The 27,129-nt window shown below is 33.9% G+C and overlaps 1 protein-coding gene across 1 annotated transcript; it reads left to right on the top strand.

Moving 5' to 3' along the window:
- Window positions 1-5,629: 5,629 nt before the first annotated feature.
- LOC149790009 (uncharacterized) lies at window positions 5,630-17,261 on the top strand. Its single transcript, XM_089973397.1, has 2 exons — window positions 5,630-5,732; window positions 15,679-17,261. The coding sequence occupies exons 1-2, from the start codon at window positions 5,719-5,721 to the stop codon at window positions 16,844-16,846; spliced, it is 1,182 nt and encodes a 393-aa protein (XP_089829523.1). The 5' UTR covers window positions 5,630-5,718; the 3' UTR covers window positions 16,847-17,261.
- Window positions 17,262-27,129: the final 9,868 nt, after the last annotated feature.

Genomic DNA, 27,129 nt, shown 5'->3' with positions numbered 1-27,129 from the left:
TTAAATTCACAAATTCTAGATAATATACAGTAGAAATTAAGGATTGATCATTTATTTTAGCAAAGGTATTGAAGCATGAACCGAAACAACGCTGTGCACAATCGGCGTTTCATACTTCAATCAACATAAGCACTGTAACTAGTCAATCCTTATATTTACGTTTTACGTTTTATAATGACAAAATTATTCAAGAGTGTGTTAAATATACAATTCTAAACTTGTCCAGTCATGTACGATTTCGTGCCAAATCAGATTATGTAATTGCACACAGACAAAAGGAAGTCAAGCAGCAATACAATTCCCTGACAACATAACACAAATTCATCCGTGATCAATAACTGACCAGCCAATAATGTGCTGCTTAGTCTAAGTACCCAATCTGAAATCCACGGTGGATAAATATATACATATGATTAAACTGCAGCATTAATTTCGGTTTCTTTAATTACGTTTACTCTCATTTACCATTGTCAAATTTGCGTTTGACGCTACCTGATCCTAGCTAGTGTATACAATTACTATTACAAAATGCAAAGCATAGTTTCTTAACTTGTATATAGTTTACTGGAAAGGAAAATCAAGATCTTAATCTTTTTCAGAGTGAGAGAGAGAAATGATAATGTCTCTTTTCTTTTTGACCTCATCCCCACCAAAAAGTAGTGATATAAATACTCATATTTAAACAATTTGGGACAAAGTATCTTCAATAAATGAATGGGCCACAAAGATCTATAAATTTGTAATCTACATCATGTACGGAAATTTGCGTTTTAGTGTTCGTAACCCAATCTCAGTGAGGGTGGATGTGAGTGTGTGACAGTAGAGAATGTGAGATTTCAAGGCTGAGTTGACTTCGAAACATTTCATCAAGAACTCGTTCATTCCATTCACCCATTTATTACCTTACTTCTCTGCTGTATCATAGTCTAACTATATTACCTTACTTAGATAAACATGTTTACCATCTCTACAAATCATACCACTTTCTTTAGTTTCAGGTGACTAACACACCCTCCTACCTTCTCAACGCCTCTCCAACAATCAAGGACAGGTTCGCTGTTATCATGGGTGAATATGTCAAAGTCATAACTATTATAATCTACAAAATGGGAAATACACCTGAAGATAATGTTGACATCATGACATTTTTATTCAGGCTCCAAGCTGATTCAAAGAATGACTTATAGTTTATAGGGGATCCCCTCCCACTCTCTCTCTCTCTTTCTCTCTCTCTCTCTCTCTCTCTCTCTCTCTCTCTCTCTCTCTCTCTCGTATTATCTGTATTTTTATTGATATATCCAAGTTTTAGCTCGTTAGTCTTATAAATCACATTTGTTAAAAAATGTTATACTCCCATGATTTTGTATTGTCCACTGTAACATGATAATATCACATTGTAAACCAACATAACGTTAATGTACGTTACAAGTATTTTGCCCATATTTAAATTACCATGCGTCGGAAATTATAGTGCCAGTAGACGTGGCTAAATTATCTTGCTTTTTTCGGTTCATACAGGTATAAACCATCAGTATTTGAATGTACCAAGCTAAATCAGATCAGATTGGTGAAAATCGCAATAACGAAAGGAACATGAAATTATACGGATATTACCAAACAGAATATCACAAATACAACAAATACCTAATGAGCACATTCAGTGCTGCTCCCGCATACACGTTGCCGATACCAATATTTCGATACGTGAAGTATGTACACCCATACTTGTCTGGTCTTTAGTAAAGGATTCATTTATAAAACCAAAGTACCGAAATACAATGGCGAGGTTTGCAATATGTTCACAACGTACTACTAACAATAGTTCCAAGATTCGCCAAAAAATGATGGCAAAGACGACAACTACAACAACAATAGTAACCAAAAAGAAAAAAACATAAATAAATAAACTCATGTCCAGCAACGTAGACTGCATACACACCCTTATTCGTGACTGATTTCGACTCCATCAAGCAGCCTCATCCAGCTAATTATACCTCCCAGTTCCCACATAGATGTGTATGGGTAAGGATGGGGTGAGGGGTATGTATTTTCGTAACCTTCATACTCAATTATATTCTTAATTATATGCTTAATTGAAATTTATTTTACGACAACATTCAAAATGAAAGCAGACAGAATGTGGTATATATCAATGAGAGCGGGAACGCGTTAAAATGAATTGACGATCGATTTCTGAAAATTGTACTTCCTGGTGCACGGACGAAAACTTGTACACGCCATCTATATCAGTGATAAACTCAAGTTATAGGCGATGTAGGCATTGAAATTCTGCAGTCTGTATTACATAGTCCATGTAAGCTGACGTGCAGACTCTGGTGTTCTTAGCTTTATCGTCATCGTAATTTTCATTATTTTCTTGTCTATTATTATCAAGTGTCAGTATGGTTACATTGTAATGATTACATATGCCTCATCCAGAAAATTAATATCTAGATGCGCTGAACTCTTAGACAAATTGTCAAATCATTTGATTTAATATTTTGCACTATAATATTTTTAATCAGATACATAGCTCCATGAATAGGTATCTTGTTTAATGATATGTCAGTTTCTTATTATCTTTACATGTTTAATATCATTGTTTAGCAAGACCCTCTGGTCTTATAAATTTTATGTAATGTAATTTATCCACAAGGCGCTGGTCTCTGCCATATTGGCTAAAATGATTTAGCGTACAGTATAACTTATTGGTATTTTTTCTTAAGTGCTCCTGATCTTCTTCTAAGTGGGAATGTTTTTGTGGTATCCAGAGAGTACTTTTAAATATTGATTGTGAATCCCTGTTGTTATGGTAAATGCCTTAGTTACTCTAGATATGTCGATATAAATTGCATGACAAGCGTTATATTCATTTCATTTGCCAACATCAGCAATTTTCTTGACGTGTATATTCAATGGATTAGAGCTTGCAAACGGGACAGCTTCAAACGGTGAAACAGCCACTAAGGACACTTTATCTGCACCTGACTTTGCTGGCGAACTGCATCTCCATTATATACATGCGACTTTCAGGTAAATGTGATACATATACATATACCTGTTATACATATATACCTATACCTATGACTTTCAGGTAAATGTTATGCATTTATACATATCTGTAAAACTTGTGGATATACTGTTTCTTTGTGGATACAAAAGTAATAGAGATCCCAATAATAAATAACCAGCATCTTTGTCAATCCCACTTTGACATATCGGAAGTTCAAGATAATGACGAGAACCAAACTCTATACAGTTTAACATGGGTCTAGTGCATGTCATTGTGTCGTTTTATCGGGCTTGTTGTCGAATATTTGAAATGTTAAATGACTTCATGTTGGCTGCAATGTAACAATCATTTCAGCTGCAGCACTGAACACTTTTCTACCCAGCTATGAGGCAATTTATAGCTCGTAACATCATATTATGTCAATAACACGTTGGGATAACATTGCAAAAAAATATCATATACAAATCGTGTGTTGAGTGAGCACCAATATTTCATTTTCAAAGCATTATAGTAAACCCTATATATATGTTCTCCAAATGTAATTAGCAACTTTTTTGAACAATGTCTTAATAGTTTCCTCGAATTATCAAAGTGATAATGTATTTGTTTGGTAAACTTTTTTAGTCTAATTGAATCGTCATTGTGATGCCAAAATGAGCAATCAGGATGGAATCAAATCAGGAACAGTTATGTAAATTGACCACAAACAAACTTGTTAATATAAACCTATGTTTCTGCCTGTTCAGCTGCTGTTGTTGGATAATCGAATACAATGATGTTTGTTAACAACGTATTTCGGTATTGTATTCTTACATAAATTGATATGAGGCGTGTATACTTCCCACATTTACTTTAGACTCTCCTGTTAGTGAAATACCAATGATCTGCGGGGAAGGAAAGCTAGTCGCCCATAGCTATCGACACGGCGGGTTCAACGCAATAGCAAGTCTCAAACGTCCCTGTGGTAACTAGTTTGAATTGTATAAAGATGTGTGTTATAATGTTTTTGAAGCTTATCTGATAGGGACAAGGCTTGTATTTGCACCGTGAGTATCACTGCGTGCAAAGTTGACCATTAGACATAAGAAATGAATTTATGAATTTGTTGTTGGTGTTCATAAACTTCTTTAATTAAAATTGTTCATAAAAACATCCTTAATGTATATATATATATATTTGGTAAATATCAGTGGTCATTTATCATATAGTTTATGTGAGGTCACTCTTTACGATTCCCAAACTTTAGAATATCAACGTTCTGGCATGGCCTAATGTTTGTTTATTAAACATTTAGCCCTTCCAATTAGCTCCACTGTATTGGTTGGCCCTCCTCTCTCGTTTACGCCTAATATTAACACCTTCTGAACAATATTAAATGGCTAGGTACTGTTTTTCTAAGCCTAGGCTTACCTGTAATATACATAACTGTGAGGTGATGTTATGCAGTGATACTGTAAGTACACTGTATACAACGGAAGTTTACAAATAATTGGCTCCAGAATACAAACATTTTTTGACGAAAACATTCATTGTGTGACACATTTGCTCACAATTTGTAACTAGATAATCATTGCTTGGCATTCATACTACATTTTAAAGGAATCTGGGAAATCTCCTGACACTGTAATGTAACACAAATAAGAAGCACTAGGTTGCACTCAATTTTAAATCTTTGAACAAACGCATACAATTATATCTCGCGGCACACAAAATGCAATGTATTTTGCCACAAAGTAGTCACTTTTATAATTTAGTTAAGGCATTATTAATTTTGCATATAATATAATTTTCTTTATACCATTTTACTAGATAACTTCTAAATATGCGCAATGTACATACTACATTTGACAGGAATTATTTTCAGCAAAACGTTTAAGGTAGCAATGAATGGTGTCGTTATTTGGTCCCTGTTAAATTTCCTAATTTAAAGCTTTGATGTAACTTCTTCAGCTTATATTGTGTAATAATTAACGATTTGGATATATTTGTGAAGTATTTGTTTAGGGATTATATTGTTCTTGAAACTAATGTGCGATATTTACACCAACATATTTACCTCAAAGTAATGAATCAAATACCAGGAACCAGGAAGCATAGCTAACCATCCACAATACACGTTCGATTCAAAACAAGAAGAATAGGACAAAACGGTTTGGGTGGTCTCTATCTTGAATTGCATCAAGCTGTTCAGTACACAATGATTTCAAAATTACAGCTTCGGGACAAGACTTACATTTGCATTGTGAGCATCACTGTGTGCATATGACCATCGGACACGATAAACGCCAATGTTAATTTGGAGTTGGGGTGCATAAACTCCTTTTCCTATGAGTTTCCATTGACTTATCAGGGCAACCGAATAACATGTTTACGTTTAGATTCATTATATTCCAAAATAGGAACTATTGTGACCTCATTGGTTTAATCTATGTGTTGATAAACATTTATATTGGGCAGGTTGATTCTGTTATCAAATGTGTTTACCCTCATACAATTAACGACAGCCATGAAAGAGAAAGTACAGCGGTAGTATTACACACAAAATATGATAAGAATGTCATGTGTCATATATACTAATAAGGTAAAAAAATATTAATAAAACTGACACTCTGTAATAGGAATCAAGATTCCAAATCTGTGACGTTTTGGAAACAGATGAGAAATAAATATCAACTACATCTTTCGAAGAACTACAAGTTCTGGAGATGCAGGCATCCGGGTAAGGTGACATTTCTAACATATCACTACCTATTTCGACAATTTGTATTGCTAGCTTGCTTTATTCATTGCAGTCTGAATCATTTTTAACAATATGATAGATAGCAATGTGTAAGACAGGGTCGATGATAAATGAATGATACTAGATAAATATGGATAGAAATATGGTGTTCCGAAAGCTCTTGGATGTTCGCTGTCCCGTTTCCTGAAAGGTTTAGGACTAGCAAATTAAAAAGATAGTATATGTATTTGCACATTAACATTAACTGGGTTTCACAAACCGATTATGACACATCGGCCAAGGCTTTCATCCATATTATATGGTGCATTCGCTGGCTAATAAAGAGTCGTGATACTTTCACAAGTAGTACAGAAATTGGCTTTAATTTTGAACTGGTCTCTATGTAAAGGTTAATTATTAATCTAATTGACAAACACGTTGGGTGTTGCAATAGACAACGTAATTCATGAGGCCGACAGGAGTGACCGATATAAGGTTTTATGGTATTTACATAAACGCATTTACGCAGAGACAATTGGAAATATTTTAGACAAATTCCATGAGTAAGACACACCGTGTCAATGATTTCTTTCCAGTCTGCCTTTCGATGATCCACAGTATTGGAAACAATACTGGTCATTCAATACAGAACGTACAGACATTTCAAAACGTTATTTGTCCAGTAACAAAAGCTGCGTTATTTGAATACATAATTCATTCTTTGTTCTGCTGTTATAATTACATATTTCGTTATTCAGTTGTCAACACAAACTAGGGGACACTAATACCCAACTTGTTTTAGAAAAGTAAACCCACGACCATATCAAAATATTATTACAAATTTTCTGCTCACATTGTTCTTTCTTTAGTATTAATTTTGTTGTCAATTTTGTCGAATATACCCTTTTAGAAAGGAATAGGTTTTGGGTCTGTCAGTCAGGTAGTAGCACTAGAACACCGATAACACATGCAGTACAGTTAGTTTGGCAATGTTGATGAGCCTCAATTTGATTATAAATCTAATGTATACAGTCGAAGGCGCCATCCTGACGGCTTTACCTGCTTGTTTATATCATGACATGCATGCGTGACAACAACCAAATCATGCTAGCTCATTGTCATGTGTTACAGTTTTCTCCTTGCTTCTGATTTTTGCTAGACTTTGGTGCATAGGTTCGAAAGAACATACAGGAGAGAGCAGGGTCACATATATATTAATATAATGACTTTTCTATGATGAAACATTAAACATTTTCTTAGCATCTTTTATATTCCAGCGCCGTCTGTTTACCGTCTCCGCTGCAAGTTGTCATCTGTTATATCCATATCTAAATAGCAAATACATGAAAACAATGACTCAGCAATAGACGAAACTGCTCTATCTCCCTTTTATTATATACTGCTCTAACATTTACTGCGTGTGGTTTTCTTTTATTTTAAACGTAGCTTTAACAATTTTAGTCTTATCGCTACTATCTCTACAGTGGAGCGGGGCGGTTTATAGTGATGTCTAGCACTAGGTCATCATGCCGCAGACATGTTGCATCACGTTGCACAGGGTAACATTATCCAGACATCATGCCGACCAGCCAAGTTAGGCAGCTGATAGTACCATTTATATATATATATATATATATAAATGGTACTATCAGCTGCCTCACTTGGCATAGATAGATATAAACACATTAGACTTTGTAATAGTAACCAGTTTAATCAGTAATGTACATGCTGAGCTCATCACATGCTGTTTCAAACTTCGATGAGGGCAGGGTTCAATGTCTCTTGATCAATTGTGTTGATAATGCTTTCTGTTTCAATCTACCTTACATGAATTATGTAGCTAAAATGTGAAAGGTTGTGACATTTGACTGTGTCATTTCACATTTTGTTTTAACTTCTTCATTTCAAACGTGTTTATAAAAGCCAAGACGAAACAAGAAAGAAAACTAAAAATTAAAACAAACAAAACAATAAGATTAATAACAAATGATGTTAAGGTCTATTTAAATACATCGCTGTATTTGCTTTCCGCCTGCAACAGATAACCCATGTGATCTACACAGATCATTATGTAGGTCAGTTTCTTTCGCAATTGCATGTGTAATTTGTAGGTAATGTTTTCGGTTGATCATGGTTTCAGTTCAGCTTATTTTACCTGACCTAATGCAAACTTGGCTAGTTTACTTTACTCCATTTAATTTCTTCAAAAAAGTTATTATTACTTGGGTAAACGACTGGAGTTTTAGGCTATATTAAAGGAGCCGTATTGCATAATATGACAAATATAAAATTCCAGAAAACTTTTTGGAAATCGTAGTCCTAGTAAACACTCAATTTCCGACCCATAATGTACTGTCAAATATTTGGGCATAAATAAAATCAAGTCAAAGGTTCAGATTTTGAGAAGGGTCAACGTCGTTTTAGTTTATAAAAAGCGCACAGGAATAAGGCATACATATTCGAAAAACTGTGGCTGTAACCGTAGAAGCCGGTCATTCCCTGTAAACGTTATTGGGAGGAAGACCCACATCCAAGAGGATGAAATGTGGTCTGTGAAGAAAAGAAAAATGTCTGTACAGATAGAATTAGTTTCATGAGGAAGATGACGAAAAAATAAATTACAAAACGAACGACAGATACAAAGAGCTACACGCTATGCAACTATTAAACATGGCTTAAGATCAGTTGATACGAGAGAAAGATGGGTGTCTCAAACCAATTAACAACCAACGATCGATTACTAATGGTCTAGTTGAAAGCATGATTTCGAATCTAATTTGTAGCAAATTTAAATCAAGTAGATAGTTTTACATTAATTAGTGATTGAGGGATGGATATGCATTCGACATAATGGATAATATATCGTTACTGAAAATTGACGTGCAGATTGAAAGTTTACTCATATATTTGACCTTGACTTCAGTGCGTGACTGCAGTATATGCTATCTATATGATAAGATGCTGTTTTTAAAATTATTAATATTGTTTAATTCAGTAACCTTTTTCTGTGAAACTTCACTGCAGATGCTTTAACAACATTTCTTCGAGCATTGTGCTGACAGCATACACCATGGCTACATTTTAGTTTATATTCTTTATTCATTTGTTGTTTTTATTTGGGTATCACATCACACACATGATCTTTAAAGACATTGTTTTACAAATCTATTCAAGCGTACATGGCTGGCAGTTACTCTCATATATTAGCATCCACAACTCCTTTACCCGTTTAGACTCATTTTGAACTCAGTGTACACTCAAAGAAGCTTATCTGTGATGGGGAAGGATTCTATATATATTTTCACCCTGATGTAGACCTTACCTAAAGTGTATCCAATGAATAGTTTTAGATTCCAAAAACAAAATGCAATTAAATATGTGTACCTTAAAAGAGTAAAATGATGGTTCGTATAAATTGTTGCATGTAAAACCGTGTTGCTATCCAGTATCATATTATAATTACTATACATAATAATATCAGTGTCTTTCTATTATCTGAAGGGAATAAATAAATTTTTCTTGTTGTCACCTTTATTTGATTTTGAATACCTAGTAATCTGAAGAACACTGCTGTCACAAATGCTCTGAAATCACCTGCTGACAGCCTCACGCAAAAATCACAAACTGCAAAAGCTATATGAAACTTGAGGTAATACTACTACTACTACTACTACTACTACTACTAATAATAATAATAATAATAATAATCAAATGTTAATTGCAGTTTCCATTTTCCCATTTGCTATTTGTATTCACCTCACAACCATTCCTTCTACAGTTATGACGATTGAATAGAACATTTATATATTATGAACAAAGGTAATATCATATCATTAGATTAGATGAAAAGTAATGTTTCCGCAAGCAGATTATGTTGTAAAGAGTTGTAACGAAAGTATAATTCGAAAAGTGAAATACAGATTTACAGTCTTGACTAATTTGCCACTGGATCAGGCCACACCGCTAGCCATAAGAGTGGAAGCGTGTCATTTACCTAATTCTAGGTAGTTTCCTGTATCTCACTTTGTATTTGGTGGTCTGCCAAACAATCATGGAGTGTGAAAACTAATGAAAGTGGCCACATACCTCTTGAAGAAAATGTGGAATCAGTGTGCATAGATACTAATGTAATTTTGTACAAAATCTTCCAATATTATTCTGCTGGAAACCTGCCTCTTGGTTATATGATGTTCTGAAACGTTAATCAGAACTATACAGTGTGTTGCTATTCTTTCTTGAAAGTCAATGTCACATACTAAGGTTACAGTAACTTTACATGTGCTGTTTGTAACTCTGAATCTGATAGAGGTAGTGGTATGAACAATGGAAACCCTTTACACAGATACAAGACAAGGGTGTCATATTTGACACTATCTTGGTTCTGATTTAGAGGTCAGAGGTGGACATCACTAAATTTGTTTGGAGATTTAACTTGCAAACTTCTAAATGAATTATATGCATTAAACCAGGACTAGCAGTAGGTCGTGTCACTTGGCACGTGCATGGATCAATCTATAAGGCCAAGTCTTAGGTTCCTAGTCTTGAACTAAATCCTATATTTAGAGAGATGAAGGTGAATATGATTATATATGATATAATCCGAGAATGTTTCTTATGCCACTTTCATGTTTTTGTTTAAAAATGAAGATAATCAATTAAACATTATATTGCGTGCCATATTATATTTCACTTTTAAAGGTCAAGGACAATGTAAGAACACCTTTTGTGTCATGTTAAATTACGATATGACTGTTCATTCATTTTAACCCCTATCTTACATTTCGACAAAATATGCTAACACTATATCCATGTACCAGTCTGTTAACATTTACTTGTCTAGCTCATAATTGTGTGACAGCTGGAGAGATTTGATTTCATGAAATTCTACCAATGTATATATCATCATCACATGTCATATACTGGTTTCACTGACACTAAGTTAAGTTCACAGCAAGAAAAGGGAACATATAACTTTTTTATTGAGCAAATTTTCTCGTGAATAATGTTTAAACTACTGAAGATACTTTAACGAAAATTGGTCCAGTTATATATCTTAATTAGTGATATCATAGCATAGCCTTCTGTCTCAAGGTTACGGTCACAGCCAAGGAACATATATAACAGAGATCGTTTTCCATGTGAAAGTATAACACTTGAGCCAATGAAAGCATTTTAATGCAACTTTAACTAGCTATGAATGTTGATTTGATAGTGCATTCATAGTTATACCCACTACCGTTGCTGAAAAGGTCAAAGGAAAGTATCTGGCCTTTATCCTATATAAGATATTTTCATGACTTTTCTATCTCCACACTTGATCATGCACTCGGCAGGTGTGTAGCTCAAAGATCAAGGTAATGGAAAAAAGCACAAGAAGGGCATTATTGTGCCGCGTGGTACTCTTGTTACTTCAAACCTTGCGGGTGCATCACATCATTGTTTTGCTGCCAACTTCAAAATTATAAATTGTGGATTTTTAGAGGTTATTCTACGTCCTTTAACGATCAACCCTTGCGACACCGATTCTGCCTTTAGGTGCTTTGAACATATGCATCTTTTCCATCTTTGAAGTGGAATTTTCATGCATCTTCTGTGCATGTCGCTAAAGTACTATGGGGTCAATAATGCACAAAAGGGAATAGCACGCTGACATGTTGCTTTTTTAATATTTCTGTTTGAAAATAAGTATCCATAAGTTAAATATAATAAAAATGTGGTTTCCAAAGAAATCGTCACATGCATATATTTTTTAAATATGTTATTGTGTTCCAATTGCTACGAGCTTAATAGAAAGTGGGACATGACAAAACCAATGTCAGACATTATTCATATATCATCTTTCCTACATGAACATATGATGTGACAGAAACTTTACAAAAGAGTTTTACATGTTCTGCAACAGCTGTATCTATGAAGAACTAGAAACTTTTTTCTAACGGAACAACCATTTATTTTGGTAAGAGGAGACCATGGATTTTCTTTCATATCAGATTATTTTCTATTACCTCAAGATAATTAATTCTTTTCAACTAATATAATGGATACAATAGTGTTTTTTGTCGATACATCACAGCGAGAAATTTATTCGAGCAATTTCGGTAACATATTCCAGCTCCCTACCTATTCTGAAAATTAAAAGTCAGTTCCTGAGTCTAATGCAACAAAGACAAAAATATCTGAACCCAGTTTAACCAGCAAATTAATATCATTTGTTTTATTTGCCCCTTTATTTCAAGTTTAGCCTAGTAAGCAAAACTTGATTCTTTTAAAGAATGTTGTATTAACCACAATACAATTTACTTCATTTCTTGACATGTAGTCAAGTCAACCAAAATGCTTCCTTTTTGCTTTGGCGTCAACAAGCAGTCAGCATACCGGATTAACTTTTTTCATCTATGTGTGTGGGTTAGTCTGTTTTTGATTTCCATTCCGAAACTCCTATGCAGATTTCCTAATTAACATTACACATCCCACTAATGTGAACTTAGGATTATTGTGTGATTACCATATAAACAGAGAGAGATATCCTTGTATTAATTTGAGAGAGAGAGAGAGAGATATGGTATGACGTAAACTTTCAATCGGTAATTGTTTTTCGATGACCTCCAGGATACAATTACATACGAAATGTACTTGCTTCCACTTACTAAAACTGCGTATAAAACTGCTTCAGCTTCAGGAAAATATATTACTATGTATTTAAACTACTTCATACAATGGGCGACAGCAGTAGATTTCTTTTATTATCGCATACATTAATGTGAAAGCATAAGTATAAACTCGAGTCGTATGCTCCTTAAATTACTGGTTTGATTCGTCACGTGACCATATTACGTGTCGACAAGCTCTATTTTTAGACTCGGAAAGCCCTGTGTACGTCGATGTTTGACCGTCTTTGAAAGCAATTTTCAGCTTTGTAGATCCAACGGAAGGTTAATTTCAGCAGATTTTAACATTGTTAATCTAGTAGTGCTCCGTTAAATACTGTTTTTTGCTTTGCTCTGTTTAAAAAGGATTAGTTTTTAAATCTCAGCTACTATATCACACTCAATAAATTGCGTTGTGGTGGTACCAATAAAACAGCAGGATATCCATCCACAGCAACTCTTTTATTTCAAACAGTGTACATGTTTCTTTGTTACAATTCTTGTACAATATCAGTTTTATGTCAATTTTTCTATTTGTACGTCTAAATGTAAAACAAATTGCTTCCTATATTGGGGAAGATTTAAACTAAACTCATTTTCCAAACAATTGTATCTCTCTTTTATAAAATTGTTAAGGACTGAGCATTGACTACATTTAGAGATGTACTATACATTTAGTTTATTTACCTACTTAATGTATTGCATCATCATGCTGTAAATAATACTTTTATTTTAAAGCTGTAGATGCGTATCTCCATGTCATTATCATTAAACAATAATTTGTGCATCTGCATATTATGTAAAACATTTCAGGATATCTTTATATTTTTAAATCAAGAAATAAAATTTGTTTGGTTCTCTTAAATGTTGTTTTGCAATGCAACTATGTTGCCGAAATAAACTTGTAATCTCAAGATATCGACAATGTTGCTTGAATTCTGAATTGCCAAAAACATGTTGAAATCAATACATTGTAGGTTGGCACCATTATTGATGTTGCATGCAAGTGAAGCTGAAATTTGATAATTGTTTGCAAAATATGGCTGGTTTAGTGATTTGACATTTCCCTCAAAAATATTTGAATCCATAAAGATTAAAGCTTGCCATCTTATCAATTTATAAGAAAGCCCCAAAGTATAAAATGCTACAGTTCATTGTTCTGGGGATAGTTTTGTTCTAAGATCCTGTAAGTATTCTAATACATTTTAGTGCCGTATAGAGAAGAACAGAACGTAGGCAGCTACCATATTTTATTGACACATTATCAAAGGTATCCATTGTCTCCGTTGCTGAACTATTAACTTTGCAAACTATTTGTAGTATTTTAATAAGTCGAAATGCATACGCATATCATGACATTATAATCAGTCGTTTAATGGAATTTTGTGGGCGAAGCCATGTATGATTAAGGCGTAAGAGCTAAAGCAGATATATTTAATCCATTTTGACTGTCTTTTATTTCATCAATTTAGTTCCTGCGATTATTTCAGGTGCCAAATAATGCCAAAAATGCCGTTTTCTGAAACACTCGTAAATGAATCCTTCTTGAAAAGAGCAGCTAATATTTCTCCATAATCACAATTGAAGCATTAATATGCTTTTTATGTCGTCAGTAGCAACAACATAAACTATATCTTTATACGATTGATTTATAGACAAAACTTCAAAGTAGATAAAATCTATTTCAGCTTCAGAGTTAAAACTATGGTCTGCAGAAGTATATTTTTAATGAACAAGTTTAAGTGGAGGGACTTACCATCCATCTATTAAAATAACAATGGAATCTAACTTATCGGTAAATCAGAGGATAACACTGATAAACAATAGCATAAATAAAGGTATAAGTATCATATAGAGCATCAACTGTTTTGTCTGTGGCACAAATTTACATTATTTTACAATGTTCTTCAGACATTTTCAACACTGAGGCACATGGAGAGATCTGTTTCTTTCATTTAAAAATTTTGAGACTGTTCAAATAGAAAATAATGTAAGGAAAACAGAACAATATTCTGTATATAATTTGATTGCATGTAATTTTTGTAACTGGAGATTAAATCCATTTATATGTCCCATACAACATATTTAAAATATCAAAGCTGAATAGTAAATACATTTCTGCAATGAAAACTAGCCGATGAGGAAAATACACAGAACATATCTATTGTGCATATGGCTTACAAAATCTAATTACTGAAAAGTGTATATATAAAGAATCAGTCATGTCGATTTAAATACTTTTATTAAAGAAGTGCCTTGGGCCGACAATGACATTAATCCGGCACAGCCTACTGTAGCCAAGGTTAAGAACATTATTTAACCTTTCATATAACACTACATGCCTAATTCGCTGTTTTAAAACTTTACATAAAAATGAATGCCAAGAATGTGTGAATAAAACGGGGATACCTAATAAGTACAGAACCACGTAAGTGGTTTTTGACGAATTAGGGAAAGAACTCGTTTGACACAAAGTAGGAACATACGTCCCTGCTGTCGGCATACGCTTTATCATACTCATTCTGTCTGCGCACTCGGAACAAAATACATTGAAGTTTTGTTTATGTATGCCATCATATAGGAGTATTACTAATATTACGTATATATTGTATTAATTGATGACCTATCTCTGGTTTAAATCTAATTATGTCATGTAACTCTTCTACATTATTTATAACCTCTTCATTCATAAAATTTTAAATACAAGGCTCCTTTAATGATTTAATAATTTCATTTAACAATAAATAATGGCTCGTACACCGTGTCAAGGAGGGTTGTGTCATTTCTAATAGAAACTGGTCCCACAAGCGAAAACCTTTCACTTAGACGAAATTTCTTGGATGAAGCATAAATAACTCTCTTTAAAACCAAGAACAGATACACAAGTTTAAATGTGCACTGTTTTGTCTTTGTTCCGAGTTTCAAAGAGATTTTTGTAATGGTTTTGCACTTATTTATTTATCCATCTTTTCATATTTCGCCATCATGGCATTTGCATTGGGCAAACATAGCTTTAGGATTGTAAATTAAATTGAATGGGTTAAAAAAAAAATTCAAGACTGCGTTCAGTAGATTAAATTTAGATTCGATGGATGCATTTGAATTTGTTGATTTCATTTTTATTTTGATCCCTGAATTTAACTGTCCAACTTTCCGAATTGACAAATAAAATCCATCTACCAGTCAGATGATAATATATTACGGAATTGTCCATTTTGTTCAAAAAGAGTGATATCCTCTAATATTTGTTCAACATCTATGACCATACGTATCTAATGCAACTTTGTGTCCTTTTCCAGAGCATTCCAAAATAGAATCGACGAAGAGGCAAAGGAAATTAATACTCTGTTACTATCTGCAAAGCTTGGACAGTGGGATAATGTATGGCCAATAATTGGAACTCCAGAAAATCCGAAAAAGGCCTACTTAATAAATTCTATCCCTGAGAATCGTAGATGGGGTGTTTTGCACCAGGCTGTCTACGGGAAAGATCCGAATATTGTAGAGAAACTTCTCAAGTTTCGTGCATGCGATTCTAGTTTGAGGACAAAAGAGTGTACATCGGAAAAGGGTCTCACAAGTGGTATGACAGCACATGAACTAACACCTGAATATGGCTCTATTGAGGTAGAGAATGTGCTGTCAAAGCATAGGAGCAATTTTGAAGCATGGACTGAAGATATTGACACCTTCCAACCTTGCCATGCAGATATCGAGCTGAAGAGTCTTGGATTGATTCCGATCACCCTTGCTGCGTACAAGAACACATTTCATCCCAAAGACATTGACCCCAAGAAGACTATCGTATCGGTACTTGGAGATATTTTCAATGATCTGAACACATCGGAGAATAGATGGAAAGAAGTGCGCGACAAAATATGTGACTCTCTTTACGTGGTCAATGAAGAATCGGTCTCCAAACTAAAACAATGTAAGTCCAGAAAGACCTTTTACGAGACAATAATCAATGTGTATACCGAGGAATCAACATACCTCTATACATACGTGAACACGGCTCTTCGAAGACAACAAGAGTCTGACTACAAACCTTCAGCCAATGATCTTGCGATGGGTCCCTATGTGGTCATGTACCAGATACTTCTCCTTTCCTGGGGGGATCTGAAACGCGAAAATGCCAAGACCTACAGAAAAATGTTGCTGAGTAGAAAAGATATGGAAAAATATCAGGTCGGGATCAAATTTAAATGGTTATCCTTCGTTTCATCCTCTGCCGTGCTTGAAAATGCCGTGCCTTTCCCGACATGCAGCGGTGCAACAGGTGAATATAGTATTATCTTTACCATTGACAACAAATCGGGTTCAACATACCAGCCAAGAAATATTGAAGAATACGCAGAGTATTGTGAAAGAGAAAGAGTGTATCCTGCGGGTGCAACATTTTTGGTAACAGACAAGAAGTTGCTGAAAGGGGAGATTCACGTGGCATTAAAGCTTCTCGGCAGTTAATTGAGTGTATTGCAATATAGTTGCGATCGTTATACATGCGTTCCTATTGCATGTGTTGCCGACACCTTTCTACACTTGCACCACTGCAAAACAGTTTGAAAATCCAAAACGATTTCTTCCAGCAGGACGTAATCTATTTAAAATGATTTATTTCGTTGCACACTCGCATGTATATAATTGTAAATATCTTGTTCCACGAGGTTTGAGCTCATGACTAATTGAAATTTATGTGTTTAGAGTTAAACTGCAATACCAATTTAGTTTAGAAATTTTACATCGGTAGCTGAATAATATGGACAAATTAAACTTTGGTATGAAGAGTAAATCAGATCCATTGCCATCTTCAGAACTAACGTGGCAACTTTCCACCAGTAACTGGAGTCTCTAACATATTTCGTCAACTATGTTTCTTAAAAGGCAAGGTCATTTGATCTAAAACTGGCTTATGTTTATTTTAGAAACATTATCTTTTTTTCACTTGGCTTTTTTATATCATTCTAACTATTGTAAACGCTGTCGGAAAAACCCTCGCATACAACAATCGGTTATGACGATGGACATCCCATGGTTCCTTCCAGTTTTCTTACAGTACAATAGGTATTATTATTGCTCAAATTTACTATATCGTTATGTAATTATATAATAATTGTATTCAAATTTTGAGGAACTCTACGTTGTTGGTCTTTGTTCATATGTCAATGTTGTTACAACACACGTTTTCATTGCAAAAGCGAACAATTTGATGTCCACTTGGTTTATGCATTCCTGTGAAACTGTTTGCTATAACAAAGTCTTTATCTTAATCGGGCTGTTTTCTGGCTTAAGCGAACTTGCGTTGTATTTGGGAAGTCAATGAAGAATGGAACCAGTGTACTTATAAGTAAGCAAATATGAATTGCTATACACGTTTTATATCATGCGTTATATCGTGCCTTCTGTAAAGTTAGCAATTTGCTGACGGTTAAATATTTGGTTCATATAATTTGCAATACAGTTTTCATCTCTATATGAACATATGTCTGTAATGATTGCATGCTTCTTTAATTTGACTTATAATCATCAGGTGTTATTATGTACATTAAAAAACATATGCTGTATCCATTTAAGGTTTTTATTTTGTCTGTTTAAAGAGAAGAACTTTTAGACCAGGCATTCATTTTGTTCACAAAGGTCAAGCCTTTAAAGAGTACAATTCCTACAGGAAAAATCACTATCGTATCGGTAGATGATATTTCCCAGGCGATGAGTGAAAAAGGTGCACCTATTATTAGACTAAGAGTGTTAGCAATTGTTGCATCCAAGTATGTTGCGCGGGTTGTAGTTGATGTGATGTGAATCTTTGTGTAAAACTCGATAGATGATTTACGTGCTGAACAACAAGCGGGTAATAGAATTCTCAGCTCTTAAGGTAGACCTAGTTGTTCATTCTGCAATGAAAAAGTCCTAAATTCACACACTGGTTGTAATTACTGTCATGCAGTGAACTATTCAAAACCAAACAATACCACAAAAGTCGTGAATGATACCATAGTATTAGTAATAATGGAGAACATTCTCTAGTAAGAAAACTATGACGCTTTTTAACATGTTCAAGCCATGTTTTCTTCCTCTTTGTCTTTAAAAATAAGCCAATTTGTATTTAAAAAAAACAATTCAAAATAGTGTGTCTTACGTGAAATAAACTTTTTAATATATGTTCGATGATTTAATTCGCATGAATGAAACATACTTTCGAGTGATTTTAGAGCAGTGAATATGACGAAAGTTGTGAAAATGTGTCAGAACAGCATCTGGTATTTACTATTTTGTAATTTGGATTTTCTCGTTTATTTAGAAGGGTAATTTACTGTATTTATTCCTCACTAGTGTGCATTTTTCGTTTTAGAACCCAAAATATATTGCAACCATATTTAAATATTTATATATTGATATACCCACATGTTCAGAGGGTTATTTTATTGAATTTTAATTATTAATCCCTTTAAGATCATTATTGCTGCAAACACGAGAAAAAAATGAGAAAACTGTACACATGTGGCGCTAACCAGTATATAACAATCATGGATACAAACATTTCCTTTTCTCTGATGCATGTAACAAACCATGCAATACAAAAGCTCGGTTAATTGAAGCAATTACATAAACTTCAGATATCTTGCTGGTACGTTGCACTACGTACAATAGTAATATTGCAATAAATCAGTGGTTAATAAACGAGACAGCTACAGGCCATATATTTATTGCCATTGCATGTGAATGTGTATGAAAATGAGACATTTTATAAACAATGGAGTTTTTTTATAATTGAATCTTTAACACCTAAGTTCACACGCTTATTTCCACCGCTCATAAGCTAAGCTATGCCAACTTGTTACGACTCTACGTCTTCAACTGTGAAACAAAAAAGAACGAAAACAACACGTTTAGTAAAATCTACAAATACTATATTTATTATAGCGTGAGAAGTTAATTGCCAATTACAGTGTTCTGAATTAAATCCGAAATAATCATAAATGCCTTGTCAAATTCCATAAAGTATAGAATGTTCTGAATGAATTCCCGGTGTCTTGAATATCCTCATGTATCAATAGTCTTGACTGTGATGATGTACCAATAGTCTTGAATCTCCTGATATAATAATAACGCAATTTAGAAGACCTTTGAATAAATTAAAAAATCCCAAAATAATATTTTAATCACGTCAATAAGCACATTAATCCCTTAAATGGTTTAAATAAATAAATCTTCAGAATTATATCTGACCATGACTATAAAGTCTGGAAACAAATGATTTCTCAGACTGCTTTTCCATTGGAATTGATTATTTGTTTGTCAATAACCTTATATGTGCAAATTTCACTTGACCTAAGACGCGATAGAATATTCCTAAAATCACGCAGTTAAAGACAATCAATAATGTATAGTTTTTGAATGACTCAGTTCAAAGAGGTATTTGACCCAGCATTTGACATGGAAGCGTCTGTTTTAGTGAATCGAAGCAAAAGATATTTCCAGTAATATTCATATCCAGCTTGGAATTGTAATTGAAAGACACATCTAGATTTTTTTCTTCCTTGTGACGCATTCTTGAAAGTGTAGCTCCCGATGGTGCTAATGACAAATGTTATGCTGTGATAATTTTTGATAAGACACTGTCGTTGGAGGGTGTTAGTGGCCAAGTGAGGGTGATCGATACACCTTTTTAAAATTAATAATTAAACCTGTTAATAACAATTTCCTATCACGAAGAGAAAGTCGTTCATACTAAATATGAACTTGCGAATATATAAAAACTTAATCTGAACAAGTATGGGGTCACACCGAAATTGACTATGGCAAAAAACCTGAAAATGAGCCCGTGTGGTTGATCCTAACACATATCGCTCATCTGAATGCGGCCAAACACAATAACATATCGGTGATATTAAAATTATCCAAGTTAGAGGTGGCATAAATGCAAAAGACCAATGAAATATTTTCATTCCTTTCAGCGATTGTAGCTTTGATGGCAGCAGCGGCTCTAACGGTCGCAAAAACTGCAGCGTTTGGGGCTGTTGAAACTGCATTAGAAATAGCTTTCAAAAAAGAGTCGGTGCACGCATAAGAAAATGAAGAGGTCTTCGATTGCCAGGCACAAGTTGTCAAATACTCTCTGGCAGAGGTCTTCGATTACCAGGTTGCAGAAGACTTAACCGTTGACACGTACGTTGAACAATCTTGATTTACTCACGATGGTAAAATCAATCAAACATTTTCTTGCTTTTGTGCGAGATAAACTTACTATCGATATAGCTCCAACAATAATCAGATCGATATACTCACGACGGTTGATATTGTCTTGATTCCAAAACCAACAGTTGCTGTCTCAGCAAGACCGCAGATAGCAACTACGACCAAGCATTTCACAATCAGCGCGGTTCTCTTGGTAATTTAATCTCGCAGATGTTTTTCCGCTTCGATTAGTTTTTCCCTTGATATGTCTGAGGATCCGACATAGTTCTTTTAGTAGTAATACAATCGAGTATTTTAATTATACGATAAGCGTACTTTCTCTGAAAATTCATATATTTTCCATCTTGTTGGTAATGAACGTTATTTGTGCCTTTAGACATATTATTTCATTGACTTCCGTATCTCTTTCCGCAGCACAGTTGACGTTTTCAGGTGTTTGTCCAATAATATTTCGTTAACTTCGGCGGGCACGATAATTCTCGCAACGAAATCGGCATGGCTGGCAAAAGCTGATTGTGCAATTTTACTCTGATACCTCATTTAAGGCCTCGTCGAGCACCAAGCCCAACACTTAATTCGATTTACAGCATTTGTAATGGCATATTATGCCGCAGAGTTTACATTTTCCAAGACAAATATATCTTTAGTAACTTGCTTTTAGCTCGTTGGACAATTTAATTATTTGCTCGATGTTGGTGAGTGTGTATGTCATTGTTATGTTACAATGCAAAATGCATCTCTCTAATTGATTTATCATGTATGATCTTTGCTGCTGCTCCCATATTCACGAAAAGCGTCATTGGAATATTTACTACTCGTTTGATTATCTTTACAGGGCAGTCTTGTAATGTAAACGATATCATTATTTCTTTTACCATAGCATACGATGATTTTTCACGTTTTCGCATCATATTGGCTAAGTTTGTGTCTGTGTTCTTCCAAAAGCAATCTCCAAGTTGATACATTTATCAAGAAAATCCGGATATGTTTTTGAAATCTTATAAGCTTTTGAGCCTCTCTGACAAGTATGCAAGCTGCATTGATTTAATCTTTTCTGTAACGTTGCACGCATTCCATCCTTCTGGTAACCTGAACCCAGAAATTTATATACTCATAAAATCTTTCAAAATTCTCATCAATTTGAGAATATTTCGTCATTGTATATAGATAGATAGATAGATAGATATCATAGTGATTGCTTAATATTACATTCTCACACTAAATCTGCCACAGACAATATAACATATAGAAAAAAATAAGATAACAGTTACACAAAGAAACTAATCACAGTAGGATATTTTATACAGTATAGCCGTGATAAAAAATTTATAATCTTATTCCTTCAGTAGTATTTTAGTCTCACAGAAAAGGAATCTCCACATCTGTAATATACTCACAATCAATAACATAGACCTGATAGCCAACATATTTTCCTTTGCACAATCGTTTACGTTACCAGTAGATGAAGTCAACAAGCTATATGACTTTTTCTGAGCAAAACTCCTTCATGCATACGAATAGTCTCCAATGTGTTTGTAAGCGTATCCTTGAGGAAATTTAATCAGTGGAAACAGTTGCGCAGTATATTCAAAGTCGGATGTGTCCGCACCTTCGATGGCAGCAATTTTGCGGTGTCGCTGTTGTTCTAGTAGTTGTATTTTTTAAAATTAATAAATGCATTTCAAACAATAATAACAGTTACGGAGTTTTAATTTAACTGATGAGTGTTATGCAAACATCTATCACGCTAGAGTTACAACAATTTTTGGCTTCACCATAGCAGATACACTAACATGTAACGATCGGAGAAAAAGTTGTAAAATCGTAGGGTATATAAGGCATTGTCACATATTAGCTATACAAATATAAAGTCTCTATTGCGATACTACTGATCAAATGAAATGTCTTATCTCTACTCAGATATTCGGTTAGGCATATGCCCTGGAGAGTTTCATCTGAATTTAGGAGATCAATGCATGGATAGATCGATCTCTGGTGTGAGAGGTGAAAATACAGATCTGGTTATCCTAAACGTCATATCTATATGTATGGAAAAATGTGGTAAAGTTATGTGCATATATAACAATATGTTTGGATTTAGTGAGTATATACAAACTATTATGTTAATATTAAAACGATTCAGATCTATGCTGCATAATGCTATACTGTAATTTACAATCGGCATAATGATGCTAATAATTCTTTACCATAAAACACCTTCATTTTGTCTCACGAAAAAAAAAGTAAACAACGACCAATTAATTTTGTTTACTAGCTTCTTTAACCCTTCAACTAGAGAAATATTTGTAAGGTATCACTCTAATAATTTTACCGAGGGTTTGCACAGTAAACTACAGTACCTCACAGTTTATATCCCAAGGGAGTTAACGTTTCTGCTCATTACAACCATCCATTTTACCTGCAAATCTCATTTGTTTTATAATTCTCTTTTTAATGCCAACTTCATACGTGCTATATTAATTTCATTTGGACGCGCAGAGGAATTATTAACCGGTGCACGGAAATAAAAACATTATACACGTTGTGCAGCATCTATATTTACAGATATACGTTAACTTGAAATTTCCTTCATTACTGGAGACGTTAGGCACAAGAAAAAATCAATCAATATGCACATTGCACACCAAAACAACCTTGCACTCTTTGCCAGATGTTGCTGCTGACCATCAAGCAAAATAAAATATGAATAAATAGTGACAAACACATACACACACACACACACACACACACACACATATATATATATATATATATATATATATATATATATATATATATATATATATATATACACATCTGTATCTGTGTGTGTGTAGTTGTGTAGTTGTGAATTGCCTGTAGTGATTCTAAAATGAGTCCTGTAGTTTTCGTCGATTTTGTGTTAAGTGTTCGTTTTGTATATGTAAGTTGTTTTATCCCCTGACAAAGAGCCTGTTGATTCCGAAACATTGGGAAACCATTTCGAATTTGTCTGCACCGTAATCACCAGAGCATCCATCAGAATGATGCCATTGTGGTGTCAGATGGAAAATTGATTTATAAATAAATATTATATATATCTAATTCTGATTAGTTTAAACTGCATTATCGCTTGACTATGAGTCATTCTTTACATTCTTTGTTTTTTTGACAAAGATATTTTAAAAGCTGGCGCAGCATTAAGAAACCCATTGCATCATAGCATGCTTGAGATTGCTCAGAACCTTGTTTTTCGTTTTACTCTTTGCATTGTAGTATGATTGGAAACCATTGCATAGACCTTACATGGACTATACTAATTTTAGGACTAACTGTACTTATATAGTCGGTACTAACTGACGCAGCCATATAAACTTTAGGCATCAGGTCGGACCCTTGACTAAATCGGTTATCGGTGTGTAATCTGTATAGGGCATGCACTCCGATATGATATTGTTGATCGTGGTATGATCTGACATGTATTGTGACACTCTAATCAAGTACGAGCCAGTTGAGTTCCATGATCCAGAGTCGGTTTACTGCACCAAGACCAAGGTTTACACCCTTCACCATCACCATGTACTTAGGCTCAAAAATTGTTTATCAACGTAAACAATAACAGGTAAAGTGGCATCGAAGTGATGTTCACTCTGCTCTCTGGTTGGAATGTAAAGGGCAGCAAAAAGTCAATATGGAGTAATTACTGCCAAAATTTAATCTAAAGTTTGTGTCACTTTACTTTCATCTAAAGCAGCTGGTTTTATAGTCTGGTTCCCTGATTCGTATGTTACCTGCGTTGCACTCCACTATATGTATAGCGGAGTGCAACGCAGGCAGCATACAAAGCAGGGAACCAGACTACAGGTTTTATGACACGATTGTTTCTACAACGCACAAAATATCTGAGAACGTATATTCGTTAATATACATCAATAGCCGATCGGAATTTGTTTATATTCCTGTGATCGTTATGGTGATTACATTGTACCTAAACCGACTTGCTGATTATTCAAAAGTTACATTCTGATATAGTAATGGTATTCGTACATTTGAGGGACCTTCCTTAGTTAACAGTATTCATGTACCTTTGTATATATTCTAGCCATTCTCTAAAGGAATTCGTTTTGTCATATTACTTCATAGAACCCCACATTAATCTTTTCCTAACCATTCCACCCAGTTAAGTTAATTCTGCCAGAATCACATATCTATATTTATCTACTGCATCCTTATCACTCAATCTAATTTCAAGCATATATTTAATGCAATGTTATTATACATAGATAGACAATGTACTAAACAGCTTTAACTTAAAGTTTACTTCATTGCTTCATTTAAGCAACTTTTTCTCCTGCATGAGTTTAATACCTGGATCAGAGATTTGTCAGATTTTCTCCCCTATGATGTTTACATACCCGTTAATGCTACGCGTCCGACATATGAATACACTGAGTTTTCACGTGTCTCATCGTGTACTCGGAGGTGAAGTTTAAATGCGTTGATAACATAATTTTTTAAAATAAATCTTGGCAAAATAGGAAGGAGAAGAACAAAATTAATTTGAGAGTAGTGCAACATATATTGCAGTTTAGACGATGGAAGCATCTCATTTATTACATATAAAATGTTATATTGACGATAAGATTGTATTATTGTTTCATTTTGAAATATCCACTATTCTTCAATACGTGCAACATGTGTTTTAATAGAATACTTGTATAAAACTCATGTCCTCAATATAAAAGCCAGCTAAAGACAAAGCAAACACATGACCAACAATGCAAACCAGCCTGCTTATATGCATCAAGTACTTAGTAAAATCTTTCTATATAACAATAATGATAATAATAATAATAATAATAATAATAATAATAATTTCGTAGAATCAGCAACTAAGAAGTACTAACACATTAATACATATAACAATTTAAATAATATCGACACATTACGTGATATAAACATAATAAACAGTTGTAATACCAACATACATGCACACATACATACATACAACATACATGCACACATGCATATATGCATACATACATACCAAAACAATTATCAACCATGAATGACCCATGACGAAATTTATATCCGATTGGGTCCTAAAGGGGAATACAATTGATTTTTACAACTTTAATAGCTGATTTCGGATTTAAAATGAAAAACAATTAATTCGAACAACATATCATTCAACTACGTTCTCTTCAAACAATTATCAACCATGAATGACCCATAACTATTTACGAAACTTATATCCGATTGGGTCCTAAAGGGGAATACAATTGAATGTTACAAATTTAATAGCTGATTTCAGATTTAAAACAAAAAACAATGCATTCGAGCAACATATTATTCAACTATGTTCTCTTCATTTGCTGTTTGCAATGATATGACTTAACAGCGCATTTTACAATTATCTATATTTGGCGGCATAGAAGAAAGGCGTCGAGGACATGATATTAAACATTGTTTACCAAAATTAAGTTTAACACTCCTAGTAGCAAAATGGTGATGATCCCTAATTTTTGCAAATCTTTAGCTCATATAAGAAAGACATTTCTCGTAACAAACTTTATTAGCATGATTTAGTCTAAAACTGTTTTACTCTATTGTACACTATTTGCATTGCCACTATTTCAAGACCTTAGAGCTTGACGCTTGATCTCCTGTCAAACTTATTTATAAATCTTACAGCGTTATGCTGAGGTATTTAGAGCTTGTTTTCCGACATAAAATAAAGAGGAGTGGTCGAAGGTACATTGTCGCAGAGCGGTACATAACGTTTTATCTAGTTATGAATGATAAATATTGACTAAGGAGACCCTTAACTTAGCATTTACTGTTTGAATTATGCTATTGATTATGCATTTCCTTAAAAGTAAGTTATTTATATGGAAACCTAAATATTGAATACATTTTTCAGAATTAATTATGTGACCACTTCGTTTTTTCTTGAATTTTCAGGTCTATTTTATGTTTGCTTCGAGACAAATAGGGTACATTCTGTATTACCTGAATTGAATGCTAGTGTGTTTGGCAGTAAACTAATTGTTGCATGATTTTATATTTTTTCCTTTGATTTTTCGAAATTTACCAAAGATAATGATATGCAAACATGAAATCACTCTCACGTGCATATCATAAAGCTTTACAATCAGCGTCTTTGCTCGTTACAATATCATTCACAAAACCTATAACGAATAGGTCCTAAAATACTGCATTGATGTTCACCTCATAGTACTGTGGAAGGTCTGGATACTGTATTGTTAACACTGAGGAAATTTGTATTTTATCTTAGATACCGAGTATACGGAAAGCATGTAACTGTTTACATCAACCGCACTACCTTGTTTGTAAAGAGGTCTAACTCAAGCTAATTAGATTTCATTAGACACAAAATCACTTGATATAGACAAGTCAACAACAATGAAAGCGACTGGAATCGAGACAATACTAACACTATCTTTCATAAACACCCTTCAGTCAAATATTGGGTGAACTGTTTTCACTGGACAACAAATTTTTACAAAAGTCATGTTACTGAAATAAAATTAGTCAATTCTTATCAATTT

This window comes from Sinohyriopsis cumingii, chromosome 10 (genome assembly GCF_028554795.1).
Source record: "Sinohyriopsis cumingii isolate HCF-2022 chromosome 10, ASM2855479v2, whole genome shotgun sequence".
Lineage (NCBI taxonomy): Eukaryota > Metazoa > Mollusca > Bivalvia > Unionida > Unionidae > Sinohyriopsis > Sinohyriopsis cumingii.
The sequence above is the reverse complement of the archived record's forward strand: the minus strand, read 5'-3'. Positions and strand labels throughout refer to the sequence as shown.